The sequence below is a fragment of the Chelon labrosus genome (genome assembly GCF_963514085.1).
Source record: "Chelon labrosus genome assembly, chromosome: 5".
Taxonomy (NCBI): Eukaryota; Metazoa; Chordata; class Actinopteri; order Mugiliformes; family Mugilidae; genus Chelon; species Chelon labrosus.
In genome coordinates this window covers 19,410,938-19,426,620 of record NC_140341.1, presented here as the reverse complement: position 1 = coordinate 19,426,620, position 15,683 = coordinate 19,410,938, and the positions used below count along the sequence as shown (strand labels likewise).

Sequence of the window (15,683 nt, the reverse complement as noted above, 5' to 3'; positions counted from 1 at the left end):
CAGTGAAGCCAGCCGGGGCGGCCGTGGCTCAGTAGAGCGGGTTGTCCACGAACCGGAGGGTTAGCGGTTCGAACCCCAGAACGTGCCACGCGCTGTAGTGTCCTTGAGCAAGACATTGAACTCCCAGTTGCTCCCAGTGCGTGTCACTGGTGTGTGAATGTGTGAGTGAATGGGTACATGTGACTGTAAAGCACTTTGAGTACCAATAGGTAGAAAGGCGCTATATAAAAACAAGACTGTTTACAAACTATTGACTGGCAGCAAAACTTTCCCTCCATCTGTCCATCCCGCCATGTAACAGTCAGGAGGATTTAGTTATTCATTCAGGTATTTGCAATACGGACTGAAGCTACTGTCGTGATGTATTTGCGGTGGATGTGTGATACTGAAGCTGTGTCAGTCCTTTTGCATATGAAAGAAATGTTAATGTCATTTTAACAGTTATCAAACCTTGTTCCTCCTACGCATATTTTATTTTTTTCTGTCACCAAACTCGCATATACACATATTCATATTTATTTAAATAATTAAAAATTGGCTATATCACTCCCACTAAAGATTATGAATATCTTAAAATAAACCTATGAATGGAATCATTATCAGACTTTTATATATATATATGAAAAGAAAATCTGCTACTTAGCAAGAAGGCCATTATTTGATGCATTCTTATTAATGGAAGAGAAGTCAGAACTGTTTTGGAGGCACAAGGGAGACCTACACAATATTAGGAAGGTGGTCATAATGGTATGCCTGATCAGTGTATACAAACAGAAATGAACCTTTCAAATTCCATTATCTGTTTATTTATGACCTTTTTAGAGCAGCATAACAACCATGTTGTAAACTCCAGCGAGGTGTCAGAAACTAATCTAACTGTATTTATGTTCATCTGCTATCTAGCTGCTGGAGCCTGTGTGCCACCAGCTGTTCGAGCTGTACCGGAGCTCGGAAGACCGCTTGCGACGCTTCACCCTGCAGTTCCTGCCTGAGCTGGTGTGGGTTTATCTGCGGGTCACTGCCAGCAGGGACCGTCAGAGCAACGGCTGCATCGAGGCCCTCCTCTTGGGCATCTATAACTTGGTGGGTGTCAGCCTGTTGAGGTCTGGTGATGGTGGTGAGAGAGTCATGACCCTTTAGAAGACTGACCCTGTGTACTCTAAAGTTGCTATCCATAAAACAGTTTACTGCGCTAAGGTAGTACATTGAAAGTAAAGTGAGGATGCTTTTCAAAAGTAATATCACAAGTGGATGTTATTGATCAATTAACTTTATACAAAGTGCAGTAAACAAATAAAACCTTAATCAAATCAATATTTAGTGTTATCACAATTCACCACAGCACACCACAGATTATTACGAGGCACTTGGTAGATAGGTTCAAAGGATCTTGAAGAACCTACCACAGTTCTTCTGTGCATCTAGGCTGTCTTAGTTTTAGGATGTAGGAATTGGAATCAATACACAAATAAGAGTATTGAGTATCGCCCCTCCTTCATCCTGTTGGATAAAAATACATTTCATGGATTGTGGGTACAAGTGGGTGTCAGGTGTCGGACAGTCGGTCCGTTTGCATGCACACTAATTTCTACTATTATCCAGATATGACAGTATCCTGAATTTGATACAGGTCTCGTAAACGGCATTCTCTGTTTGGATATTCCAAGTTAAGCCTTTTTCTAGGCAGAATTTTTGATTAAGACTGTTGGGATATCCCAATATTAGTCGGGTTTTAGGAATATTTTTGGACATGGTTGCTTTTGGATATTCACATTAACGCACCAACAGGTCAGTTGCCTGTCAATCTGTAACCTGGTGGAGAAATCTGAAAAAATCCTGCCACTTATAAACAGGAATCTCTTTGTTAGTTACATGAATATCTTTTTTCAGAATAAGAACCAAAGACTGAGTATTTTCTGTAAGCATAGTCATTGACTGGAGGAACTGTCCACATCAAGTGTCAGCTCCAGAGACACTGCTCTGTAACTGACTCTGACAGATAAACGCCACATTATACTATAGTTTTGAATGAGTAGCGGGGATAACCACGTTGTCCAGTTTCCTGCTGTTGAACTTAACCCTTCAAACACATGATGTGACAGTTAGCCAGCCAGGAGCTTTTATTGATCGCTGCCAGCCGACAAGGCAGCCTTTGTTTCGTCGCCGGTTCTCAAATCTGTCTCCTGCTCATGCATGTAAAAAAAAAAAAATTTACATTAGGCAAATTTGTTACTGGTTGATAGATGAATATAGGCAGTTATAATATTTTTAACTGGAAGGCAGTAAAGTTTTTACAACTGTGAAGACAGCTCTAAATAGATTTTTAATGTGGAATAGACCAAGTTATCTTTTAGGCCTACGCTAATAAAGGTGGAACATTAGTGAGGTTGTGTGCCTGTTGACTTGAAGATGACCCATAGGGAAAATCCTATAATGGATAGACCTGAGATGGATTGCATCATCAGGAAACACCCATGGGGAAATAGGCCAAGAGTGAGAGATATCAATAGAAAGAGCTTCATGTCAGCCAGCACTGCTAAGGGTATTTCCATGCATAATTTATTCCTCAGTGTCTATACCACACACACGCACGCCCACACACCCACACACACACACACACACACTTCCATACTATGCGTGCTCGTAGACCTCTTGCCATTGACAACTGAGCTCTGATAAACAGCTCTGCTCTCAGCAAGCCCATCACGTATTCAAAGATGTCCTGTTAGGCAGTGAAGGGCAGAACGAGGCCTGGACCGGCATTACACTCAGGGAGAATTGGAGATAGAGGGGATAAAGCCTGTTTGGTACCACTATCCTAAGCCTAGATTTTGTAATGCTTGGGTGATTGGACAGTTGAATTGAGGAGCACCAACACACCCATAAAACTCTCCATTATGATCAGCCCTTGTTGGACAAAATAAACATTTGCAAAGACAGTGCTGTACGCCCAGAGTAAACACAATCAATTCAGCGTTTCTCAATGAAATGAAATGTCTGCCATGCTCAGTAGAAGTAATAGAATTGGATAACTCCTAAATACCAACTTGAATCCTCTTCAGCTGGACATAATTGGAACAACAAAATGGGAACAACAAGTGCTTCCTGCCAAATAAAAAATTCCCAGCTGTATATCTCTGAATGTGAATGTACTGTAATATTTTTTTATTTAATTTTTTTGCTACAGCGACCGGTGGAGATAATCAGGCAGTACTTTTAGAAATGGCATCATTTTCAGGGACGCATTAATCTCTCTGTTACGTATCTCTCTGTGTTGCAGTGCAAAATTGGAACTGAGTGGTGAGGGTGCTGGCAGTGACGTTTTAATCTCAGTCACAGTCAATAACATGTACCAGCAGAGTGGTCGTACACCAGATCATCAGGAGTTGTTAGCCGTTTGCAAAAAGTCCACGGAAATGAGACAAACTAGGAGACATCTTAATTCAAGTCAGATATATTTTATGATAAATAAGAAATGTGTACCAGACTGCATTCTCTCAATGACACCGCTTGACTGTCTCTTCCTCTCTCTCTCTGTGGTTTTTCAGGAGATAGTGGACAAAGATGGCAACAGCAAGCTCCTCTCCTTCACAATCCCATCTCTGTCCAAACCATCGGTATATCATGAGGTAAGACTCCTGATTGTCCCCGCCTGTCGACGAAGACAGCGAAGAGTTTTTCCACCAGACACCTTTCCTCTTTTTATGCCACCATTCACTCTTCCCTCTTTAATTTCATTTCGCTATGTCACCTCTTCTGTGTTGAGTGGCAGGGAGACTCATTTAAGTGGCAATTTGGAAGATGGCACCTCCTCATTGTCTCAACACTACAGCAGGTCTATTTTTATTAACCTCAGCTTGAGAGCTTAGCTGTCTGTGTGGGTTAGTCCCTCACTTCCAGAGACATGTTTGTTAATCTGTTCTTTACTAATTTAATTAATAAGATAGTAATAGTGCAGGTACATGAGTGTTGTTAAAACATTTTTTTTTTTATTAACTTTTGAAGTCGTGACCAGAGGTTCTGAATAAGTGCATGGCCTCAAGAATGTACCTCGTCGTGGTATAGCCTTGTTATGTCTCAATAGCAATCCAAACTTTTATGCCCTATGTGTTGCTGCAGCTTTTTCTCATGGTATTAAAATTTGCGTCAAATATCAATAGTTCACAAATTAGAGATAACAGTGTTGATTTCCTGCTGTTCTTTGAGCGCAATCATTCCACTTTTTCATTCTGCTTTAGTCTCACTCACTGTCATGGATTTGTTTAACCTGCCCCAACTGCTGAAACGGGGCACATTATTGACTGTTGTGTTGACCTGATATTCATTTGCAAGGTAGTTAACTGGACATCCTGACCTAGGGCTGTTTACTGAGGGCTCATGTCCAGGTTTTCTTTAGGCATTTTGTGTTACCCAAAGCATAAAGTGAATATTTTCATACAGTATGATAGCCCTCAGTAGGCGTCCATCACTATGTGCGTGAGTGCTGATGAGGCTACAGTGGGTGATGAGTGCTGAGGGCGATTTATCGCAGTAATTACAAGCTTGAGAGGCTCTTCGCTCCATGCTGAGAGAATGAAGAAAGCATGGAGGCAAGAGGAGGGGTGTGTGTGTGTGTGTGTACGACTTACAACAAGCTTTCCTGGCTGTAGTACGGCTCTGCTCATCACATGGCCTTATCTCTAGGCCTCCAGCATTAGCATACTCCAGTCGCTCTCTTTTTTTTTTTTTTTAATTAATCCATCCGTCTCTCCTTTCTGCTTAGAGTAGGACAGGATACTTCGGACAGAATATTAATTCAATTTAGGTATGAGTTGTACTCTGCATGCCACCAGAATAAAGTAGCCTCTTGACACATTCTCTCTTAAACATGGTCATTATCTGCACTGTGTATTACCAAATCAGCCTAAATCTTAAGGATTGTGTCACTGGATTGACGCAACACAGGACTGTACACTGACAGCATGTGGTTCATATTCATTCATTGTATCATTGTGAAATAATAAAAAAAAAAAAAGACCTACAGAAGTAGAAGGCTCTCAACAGGAGAAGATGAGCGTGATGAAGGTCAAGTGACATACTAGGAAGTTTTGTTATTGAGGACAGGGGTGGAGTGTCTTTGGGTTTCCCCCGGGAAAACTTCATAGCAAAGACGGTAAGCCACCCAAATCCCCGTGTGTCTTTCTCGTCTAATGATCTACTTTGTTACCAGACAACACAAGTTCCCCTTTCTGCACCTTCAGATGTGCCAATTAACATCTCAGGAATTCCCCCCAAAGGTTAAAAAGAATTAGTTTTGCTTTTGCTAGTTGAGGTGAACACTTAAGGGGACATGTCGATATAGGTTTGTAGAAGCCTTTTAAGAAAGTGGAAAATGGGAGCTCAAATGGGAGCGTGAATTAGGTAGCTGAAAGGGCCTATTGTAGAAATGATGACATTAATGTTGCATGAAGTAAGCTGCAGAATGTAGGTACAGGGATGATTGCAAGAGAAGGACTGTGGTTGAAGAGTCATGCAGTCTGCAAATTATAGACTAAAATCCATCCATTTTCAAACTAAAAAAAAACTGCTTATGATCCATTCAAAAGTGATAAAGAAGTCCAGCAGCGATATGATAAAAAATGTGTTAGCTTTGTGCCGTTCTCGCTGTTAGCATGTTGTAAAAGCCAGCATGTTGGGCAAGTGTTTAATGTAATAATGTTTCTGTTTTTAGCCTTCGAGCCTGGGGTCCATGGCACTGACAGAGGGAGCTCTTTGTCAACATGACCTGATCCGAGTGGTGTACAGCGGCCTCCACCCTCAGAGAGAGACCTTCACTGCGCAGAACAGGTACTTCCCTGGAGATGTTGTACAAACAGATTAAACTGCAGCAGGCTATACACATCGTGCATCTGCGTTTGTTGTTTGTTTTTTATCACTTGGCAGCTCTTTAGGGTGTAGAGTTTTCTTAACACATGGCCTCGCTGTAATGATTCCAGCTTCCAGTCATCATCCCCTCTTATTTATTTATTTTGTTCACAACAAAACTTTCCTTTACCTTACATCAAATCTTTGCCCACAAGATGAAAGAGACCTTTTAAGATAATCAGATCATAACCCTTGATTCTCATTCAGCCTCCTCTGGCTATTCTTTGCAGGCTTGAAAGCTTTTTTGGCTCTCGCAATTTTCTTGCTGCTGTGGATGAATGATAGCGTAGAATAGTAATGAAGCATGCCAGAAATCCTGCCAGAAAATGCTCTTCTGCTGCACCGAAATGAGCTGAGTTGCCCTTCGTAGATATGTTAGTTTGCAGTGACATAAAAGCAGAAACATGACTAAGCTATCAGAGCTGATGATGTCCAGAGCAGTTTGGCCCCCGAGCAAAACAATGAACACGACACCTCATTAATACACTGAATGGTTTTCAGCAGGGCCGGTCCTTACAGTTTATCTGGACATCCATTTGTGCAGCCGAGATAGTGTTTATGAGAAGGTGCCAGCTCACTGATGATATACAGCCAGAGCATTTAGCTCTCACTGTATGTGCACTTAATTGTTGTCCTTCCACTCAAGGCCCTTCTCCTGGTTACCCTCCGTGAGCACACACTCTCAAAAACACAACATGCACCATATTAAGATTTGTTCTGAAATCTAAAAGGCAATCATTTCAAGTCGTTTTGTTTTGATTGCATTTCACTCAGAGAGCAGATGTTGCAAACCACCTCAGATCCCTCATGAACTCTTTCCGACCTGTGCTGAAAATGGAGTTGTGTGTCCTAATGGTCGGACACAGAGGCTCACAGAGGAGCTGGCACACATATTCCTTAAATTGCACCTACTTATTACAAATCTCTCTATGAGTGGAAAGGCTGGCAGTGTTGCTATGATGGATAAGATGACCCATTCAACTGATAAATGAACAATGGGCTGACAAGACATTGTCACATCGTCACGTTTCAATGTGGGTGCAGCAAATCCAGAAAAACGAGGACTGGAACCAACTGAAACGTTTACAATTTAACCATTGAACTTTTCATACAATAGATCCAATCAGAAAACTCACTATTTAAATCATGTTAGTCATTCATATAGACTGTTTTTAAAGCGGCAAAATGAAAAGTTACTCTCCCAGTAAAAATCAGGACCATGGAGCGCAAGACCAGTGCAATCAGAGGTCGCTGACACATTGAGTTTCACAGGAATAATGTCATGATTGCGAGCCAACTGGCTCTCCCAACGATCAGAGGAAAAAAGGGTTATGCATGATGAAACAATGTTACTGCAAGCCCTAAATACGAGAGTCAGCGATTGATGTGGGCGATATTGAAATCTCCTCAACATGGCGTGCCAGTGCAGCTCCTCGGAACATGGCTTTACACCGACTATGTTCGGAGAAACTACAACAGTGAGAAACACGGGCAGCTGGCCAAACTCTGATTGATAGTGATATAAAAAAAATCCCTCTGCTGCTCTGTTTGGCGGGGCATCACCCCTTTGCCCCAATAGAGAAACCTCCCATTTGTGTTGTGCAGACTCGCACATTTTGCAGGTTGATTAAACAACACCCTTGCTTGCTCACCCACATGCATCCCAATAAATAACTGCCAAACTTTTGTGACAGTAAACTGGCAATATATTGTGAACCTTTGGTGGCATCAGCTGTCGGCTAAAGCTGTCTTTATCTTTAGTGTCAGACATTCTGCCTTTGTTCGGATTCTGCATCACTGACATGATGTGTGTTTAGAGTTTAAGGGTGATTACTGCGGTATTTTTAGGCATGCATCTATAAACCGTACATTGTCTGAGCATGAACAAAACTGCTTAGGCAGGCAGTTCACTTAGCAGACTATTTAACAGTTCATAGAGTTGATAAATTGCTTGAGCAACTCTGCATAAATGCCTTCAGTGAAGGTGTCTCTGGAATGAACAAAAATGGACATATGTAGGTTGAATCGACAAAGATTTAAAGTGTTATAAACTTAGACCTTAATATGTGTCTGTCTTTCTTTTTTTTTTGATTGCAGGTTTGAGGTGTTGTGTTTCCTCATGCTCTGCTACAACTCTGCTGTGGTCTACATGCCCCTCTCTTCCTACCAGTCAGTCTGCAGGATGAGCTCTCGGTGAGAAAGTTTAGTCTTTTCTGTACCCACTTAACTCTTTTCTACATTTACATTACGTGCTCTGCTGAAATAAAGATTAAATCACCTCCTGTAGCCTTTAGCTACATGCTGTCCTCTGTGCCGACTGTCCTCTTTGAAGGAGGATTTGATGGGCACAATTTCAATAGACAATTAGCTCGTTTGATTTGCCAAATAAAAACCTAACTGCTGGATACCTGTCTATTTTGTAAACACTGAGACATCCTGGAGTTATTAGAAATAGCTAAATGTGGGTTTCTGTCGTGAAGCCATTTCTCCGGTGATTGTTCCACCGCAACGCGCAGACAATTCAGGATATGAATGGTTGCCTGCTGTGAGCGTGGCGTGCAGACCGACAACGCCTGAAGCAAGTTCAGTCTAGACAGATGGCAAACTGTGCCTCTGAAGATTTCAGAGCTCAAGAACAATGCTCACTCTTTGAGGTCAGCCACACAGTGTGGACTCTCAACACCCCACTGTCTAACCTTGTCTGACCTCTACAAATGTAAAGTAGTGGAAATTTGTCACCGTTTGATGCCTGTGCTCTTTATTTACTCAGGAAGTGACTAATGCTTCCTTTAGTTGTTCTTCCCATCCCGACTCATCTTCCCGGTACTTTCTACAGCGGCTAGAAATCATCAAAATAACTTTTTCTTTTCTTTCTTAAATCACCTCCCTCTTTAGGTTGTGTGTGTGTGGATTCCCCCGGCAACAGCAGAAGCTTTGGAGGGAGCCGTGCAACCGCGTGCTGCTGGACCCAGAGTTCATGGTGCAGATGCTAACTGCCGTTTATCACGCCATGTATGTATCTTTAAAGCCGAAAAAAGCAGAACACAACATTGACTCACAATCACCTCTTAGGGCTGTGACTCACCAAGACAATGGTCAGTCACAGGCCGTGATGTCAGGCCGTCGGTTAGCATCTGACCCTAGTTTGGACTGTGTGTCCCACAATTATTAGGTCATTCGGATCATCTGATCAGTATGATTAGGATCAGAGACCGCCCTCTATATTTAGACATGTTTAAACATGCAGCAGTTACAAATTCACTTTATCGTTCATTTGAGGCTGTGTGTCTGAACACCTGGTCAATGTAGGGCAAATATTTAATCTGTGTTCGCTCCATTTTTGGTCTCTACCACCTGCTGTTTGGTGTTTTTAGGCTGAAAATGGCGGCGTCCTGTTGCCAAAAACAGTAGTGAATAAAAGCATTTTTGGTTTACGACTTTGAGAGTAGTCTAGACAAGCTAAACAGCTGGGACTTGCTAAAAAGGCTGCATGAAGATGTAGGGCACTGCAAACTCAGGTGATGGTCAGTTGTTTAGATGGGTTTCATCTGTGCCGTTTCACATCACTAATCTTTAATCAGTGCAAGCACCAGCAAGAGGATAGTGACACTTAATATTAGATTTCAGATAATTAGGCACAACTTGATCTCATATTTGTTCTTCACTTACATTTTATCATGTACACAGATATACTTATGAGCTACACAGCACAGTGTTTGACGTTTTTGCTCTTTGCCACTGTGGGACATCACTAATGAGGGAAGTCTTTACTCTAGTTGCAGGATCTACTGAAGAAAATCTCCTCGCAGCATAAAGTGTGCTAGCACTGTGCCAAGGACAGAAGCTCCCCCTCTGTACAGACTGATTAAAGCGATAGTGTATTGTGGGAGCAGGTGATTTCATCCCCTGAGAGGACAGTCGTTGTAAAGCAGATTATAGCGCTTCGATGACAGCTAGTCCTAAAAGATGGATCCCCTGATACGATAGTAACTGGAATCACCACTCGTAAGGATGGTGGGAGTGAATGATCATGCATTCTGCCTCATTGCCCCCTTGAGGGCACAGGGCAGCAATTAGGAGATTGGAGCAGTCAGTGCTGCCAGAAAAAAAAACTAAAAACAGACCTTGTGTTTGTGCGTGGGGGAAAGAGAGAGTGTTGTAGCCTTTTTTGAAATCCTTTACCCCAGCTCCCACATTCACCCTTGGCCCCAGCAGGCACACGTGAAGGGCAGATAAACAAGAATCCACACATGGAGAGGGACCTTGGCACACGCAGAGGACGCTCTGGGATTTAGGTTAATATGTCCGCTAATACTACAGCACTGTAATGCCACACGAAGAGAAGGAGAGAGAGAGAGACGTTCAGGGACATCTGAACAAACAGAAAGGTGCTTTTTGTTTTCCAGTCAGGTTTGAAATATATTCTGGAGCGACAACATCAGAGAGTTTTTTTTTTGTTTTTTTTTTAACTCATCTATTCATCCCCTTCGTTTGATGTCGAGTCTAAAGAAACCCCCAATAATTTTGTCCCTGTGTGATTGTTGCATTCGCAGGAGCGGATCAAAGAGTTCAGCCGTCCACCTCTTCTTCTTTTTTTTTTTTTGTATTCATCGTTTTGTATGTGATCCTTTCTATATCGCGCCTTTCATTTCATTTCACTTGCCCAGATGTAACGATGAGGCTTCATCATCATCATCTTCTGCAAAACTAAAAATAACTCCAAGCCAAAATAAAGTGAACACAGCACAGTGCTTGATGTCCACTAATACTTGAGCAGTTCAGCCTATTTAGAATGAATTTCTCAGCAGATTTTTTATTTTTATTTTAAAGCAGACATTCCTTTATCTATCAGAGAACTCCAAAAATATATTTGAATTACATAGTCTTTTATTAATGGAGCATTACTGGCTCATGAGCAGTGTTCAACATGATGTCATAATATCAGCCTCATCATCGACATTTATCAGTGTTTATTCCTGGTTACACTCTGCTGCACGGTAACCTGTAAACTAATAAGCGTCACTGTTTCCTGCTTTCATCAAAATCAGAAAACCTATTCCAAAATTACTTGTGCGAAAAGCATTTTTAAACGATTTCTTTTGTGCCGTTCACCACAAGGGAGATCTATTTTCTAATAATTTAATTGTGTGACAGAGTTTAATCACTCTGTGCCTAAGTTGTCGTCCCCTCCCTAGCTGTAGCCGCAGGCATTGCTAAATAACCAATAATAGTTCAGAGAGGATGTGACTCAGACATCAGTGCATCTTGCCAGACAACCTGATACACTCTGTTTACTTAAATAAGCTCGCGACATGACGTTGTTAAATGCCGGTGCGTGTCTGCATTTGTTTTTGCCCGTAGATACAATGGAGAGTGGGAGATGGGGCGAGAAGCTCTGGAGGACATTGTGTACAGAGCCCAGCTGGAGCTTTACTCCCAGCCTCTCCTGGTAAGTCGAACAGCATTGTTTGTGTGTGTGTGAAGAGAACACTTCAGCTCATTTTTCCTTTTCAAATCAACTCCTAAAATTCATATCTCGTTGGGCTTATCTTATAATGCCTTCCCGGCCTCAGTCATTGAATATTTTATTGATCGGCGTCTGTGCTTATGTGTCAACTTCAGCTGGGGAACGCCATGAAAAACTCGCTGCCAGAAAGCGCTCCTGATGAGTCGCGGGGGCGCAAGGTGCTCCAGGTGGAGGTGACACCCACCATTAGCCGTATATCCATCTCAGCCATCACCACCGCCTCCATACGACGCCACCGCTGGAAGAGAGAGGGTAAGGCTGAAGGAGCAGGAGAAAAATCCGCCATCTTGGCTGCAGCACACAGCAAAGTGAACCAGACCTCAGTGCAGCAGAGAGCTCAGTAAATGTGACAGCAGAGTAGATTTTAATACTCTTTCTTATTGAGCTTATTATTATTAATTTATTACCCAGGCTGGACCAGAAAGTTATGCAAGTAAAGGGACTATGTTCAGTTATCATTTGAGCTGTAATCTTATGAGTTGTTGCTTCTTTTTCGACCTATGAAAGGCCACAAGAAGAAACTATTTGGTGAGAAAATAACTTTTCTGGTGTTTGTCCTCAGCAGTGAGAAGGAATCCTGTTTTCAGTGGACACCATTAGCATCATCTAAATGGTGTTTCCTGTCAGTTATTGTGTAATTGTGGTCATAGTCTCTGTGTTGTGGTGCTTGTGCCACTCACTGCTCTTTTCTTTTTTTTTTTTTTGCTTGTCTTGTCTAGTAAGTGCGTTATGTGCTTTATTTCACCGGTTAAGATTAAGGTTTATGATTTGCACACAACAAAATGGTGCCTGTAGATTCTGCCGACTCCATTTTATCCAGTAGATGGGCGATTGATGGGGTAGTCCATTTTTAAAATGCCCCTGCGTCGCGTTTTTTCTACATTCTTTTTTTATCTACATACGAATTTGCAGGCTGCCGTTAGGCCCGCAGTGCCCATGATGAGGCCCGAATTGATTGAAGCTTGCTGCTACTAAAGACACACATTTCCTCGTCTGTGTTGTTGACTCCCAGATTGTTTTGACCACTCAACCGATGCAGAGTTGAGCCTCATCGTCAGTCCTCCTAACATCGCCCAGCACCATCACCACCACACTCCCTGGGACCCCGCAGCTAAAGAGGAAAGAGGAGGGCGGCATCACAGCCACCACAGCAGCAGCAGCAGCATCATTCCCCCCATCACACTTGAGGGTAGGGGACAGGGGCGGACACTCAGAGCAGAGGGGGTCTCAAGAGGAGGTGCCCCTTCGATCTGCATCCTCCCGACCCTCCTCCTCCTCCTCCTCCTCCTCCTCCTACCACTACCCCCCCTCAGCTTGAGGCAGTTTATTCTGCCCTTTCCATTGTGGCTGCCTCTTCACTTCCCCAGAGTATACTAACTCATCCAGTCTATAAGACCCTCACCTACCCCTCCACTACCAGGCCATTGCTGTTTTTCGCCTTCTTTAAGAGTGGAAGAGTCACCTATTCTGGGTTTGAAGGAAGTGGGGCTAGTGGCCATTTTGCATGGGCCTGTCATCATGTCATATTCTCTCTTTTTCCTCATCATGCCTTCAACTTTAAACCGCTGCCCTTGTCACTCACTGAGCATGTAGAGCATCCTTGACCTGATACTCCGGGGTTTCGCAACTCTCCAGTTCTGATAATTGGAGTTTATTTTTGTGCAGTTTTAGCATGCATACTGGGGCATATGCATACTGACACAGGGCACCTGACTTCTTTTTTTTCTGTGCTATGTCAAAGTGTTTGACAGCACCAAGTGTTTGGTATCTCAGACCAACAGCATCCATCTGCTGCTGCCCTTCTGCAGGAAGAGGTCTTCCATTTCATGTTTTTAGTCCCATGGCCTTATACTATGCTAATTTTGTGTCCTCCCGTGCTCCTTTTTTTTCCCTTCAGCTCAGTGAGTGGGAACGAGCCCTGCATGCACACGCTACAGCAAGCTTCAGTAATTTCTGCTTAAACATGAAACGCTGGAACATTAGCATTTCAAATGACATGGCCAAATGGACTGATTGAATATAAAACCTAATAATTCAAACAGCTAAGGCTGCTCCACCGCCAGGACCGTACGGCCCATTTTGTCTCATTAAATGTGCTTGCCCTTCTCCATTCGTGCTTGTTTTGAAATCTTGAAACACCGGTCAGACTGAGGATCAGCTCATTCCCTGGCTTATGGTCATTGTTTGTCTGACGCCATCCCATCTTCTTCCAGTGATCTTTCACTGCTGTGGTGAAAGAATCCTTCAAGGTGTTTAATTAGATAGAAATACAGTAAAACCGCATCTCAAAAGAAGGTTCGTCAGTCACAGTTTGTGTTTAATTACTGGACATCCTCCTGCAGAAAGAAATCTCGACATACTTCCGTCGGTTTTGGACTTCACTGCATGCATATTTGAAATTACTGGTGGTTTTGCATGTTTAAACCCGTTTACTACAAATTGCTTTTTTTTTTAAGTTGCTCCACAACCACTTGACTGTTTGCTTTCCCTCAAGGAAGCAATGCATTTTCATTCTGTGGAAATATACTTGAGCACAGCTAAAAACCTGTTTGAATTAGCAAGTTAATATTTCATATTCGGATTCATTTTGTTCTGGGAATAAAAAGGAGGTAAAAACTCTGAACTGATGGTGACTTATAACGATACTTTGATATTTTACTTGATGCTGATTTAAAGAAATCCAGCGGTCGCATAACAAAAAAAATAAATCTTACAAATCTCATCACATTTAGCTATTGACGTGTGCTAGTGTGCAGTTGAAAAATACCAAGTTTTATTGAAAGAAACATAGTAACTACTACCAGAATATCTCTGGTCATGTAAGTTGAGCTACAATTATAGGGACCAATGCACAAGGTAGACATATGTCTTCATATTAATAACGGCACTGATAATAACTTTTAAACAAAACATTGAGCTTTTCAGAAAATCATCTCTGCCACATGTGAAGGGAAATGTGCCCTTCCCCTGCATCAGGAGCTTCTTCCCGTTACTTCCTCACTTATTTGTGTTATGCATGTATTCAGCATTTTATGTCCTAGAAAGGTACTGCATGTGCCCTATGATTTTTGGCTTCCAGCTCTGGAAAGTTACTTGTCAGAATGTCCTTGAATGCACCATCAAAGAAGAGTTTTTAAAGTGCTCCACTGCTGAATTATAGCGCTATGACATAACAGAGTAAAAAAGTTGAATGCAAAGAAATGTTGATGTTGGATTATTCCGTCTACACCACATTTCAGGTTGATTTATGTAGGACACTGAAATAATTATAAACCCAATGCAAGCAAATGTTGCACCAGCAGACGTAAGCAAACTGTAGTCAAAAGGCTAAAACAAGCAAAAGCACTGGTTGCAGCTGTGTTGGTGAAGCTTACACTCTTCGTTTGGGTTCAGGTTGGCCTGCAGTGGCTGGCAGACTAGCCCATTTAGCCTTGCTGGCAGTCAGCTCTTAACGGGGAAGCTATTGATCTGATGAGGTGTACGGACTCGCTTCGGCGCTCTCCACAGATTGGCAGGCTCGTCCCGGCCGGCCATCCATGTGACCGCCGGGCCAGTGCTGCAGGAGAAACGTGGGATGGGGCAGGAAGAGCATGCGACTTCTCCTCATGTTATGTGCATGTTCGGTCCAGACCTTTCCTTCTCGGTTTTTCTCCGTTTCTTTTCTGGTGCTTTTCTATGGTTCCCTGTCGTTCAATTCTGCTTGTGCCCAACGATGCATGACGGAGAGAGACAGCTGATAGCCTGTCTCTTCTTTTAACAGGCTTTACCCTGCATACTGTATGTCAATAACATGCTTTTTTTTTCTAACACAATTTATCATCTGTTTCCCTTTCAGCTTTCAGAGTGAGGCCACAAATGGATTAGAAATGATTTCATGTTTTTTATGCCTTCATGTTGACGGTGTGCCTGTTAGACTTAAACTAATTATCAGAAGACTTCGAATTGCTTAACAAACCTGCTCTATTTTAAGCTGTTCAATGAGCTCACAGTTTTCCTAAACAGCTCGTCAGATTTTGGTCGATCTGAATTACATCAGATGATAAGAGCTCAAGGTCATTGTGTATTGAACTGTAACAGTTTGATGCACAATGGTTGAGCTAATGAAGCAGCATGGAGTGTTAAGTCAAGTGTCCCCACTTAAGTCTGCTAATCTGTTTAGCATTATTAAACAATAATCATTATTAGTTTAATAATAAGGTTTTCTCAGCAATGTTGACATTGGTTTTAATATGTGAAATGTGGAACTTTAGTA

At 42.4% G+C, this 15,683-nt stretch overlaps 1 protein-coding gene across 2 annotated transcripts in view; it reads left to right on the top strand.

The window, feature by feature from the left end:
* LOC311488436 (hyccin 2) overlaps positions 1-15,683 on the top strand; it is a 41,819-nt gene that overhangs the window by 21,424 nt on the left and 4,712 nt on the right. Inside the window, exons 5-12 of one of the 2 annotated variants that reach the window (XM_084545145.1) lie at positions 904-1,083; positions 3,549-3,629; positions 5,711-5,826; positions 8,002-8,097; positions 8,800-8,916; positions 11,266-11,353; positions 11,527-11,683; positions 12,444-12,620. In XM_084545145.1, coding sequence (XP_084401271.1) covers positions 904-1,083; positions 3,549-3,629; positions 5,711-5,826; positions 8,002-8,097; positions 8,800-8,916; positions 11,266-11,353; positions 11,527-11,683; positions 12,444-12,620 — 1,012 coding nt within the window. The remainder of the gene's footprint in view (positions 1-903; positions 1,084-3,548; positions 3,630-5,710; positions 5,827-8,001; positions 8,098-8,799; positions 8,917-11,265; positions 11,354-11,526; positions 11,684-12,443; positions 12,621-15,683) is intronic. The other variant, XM_084545146.1, reaches the window with a different exon arrangement.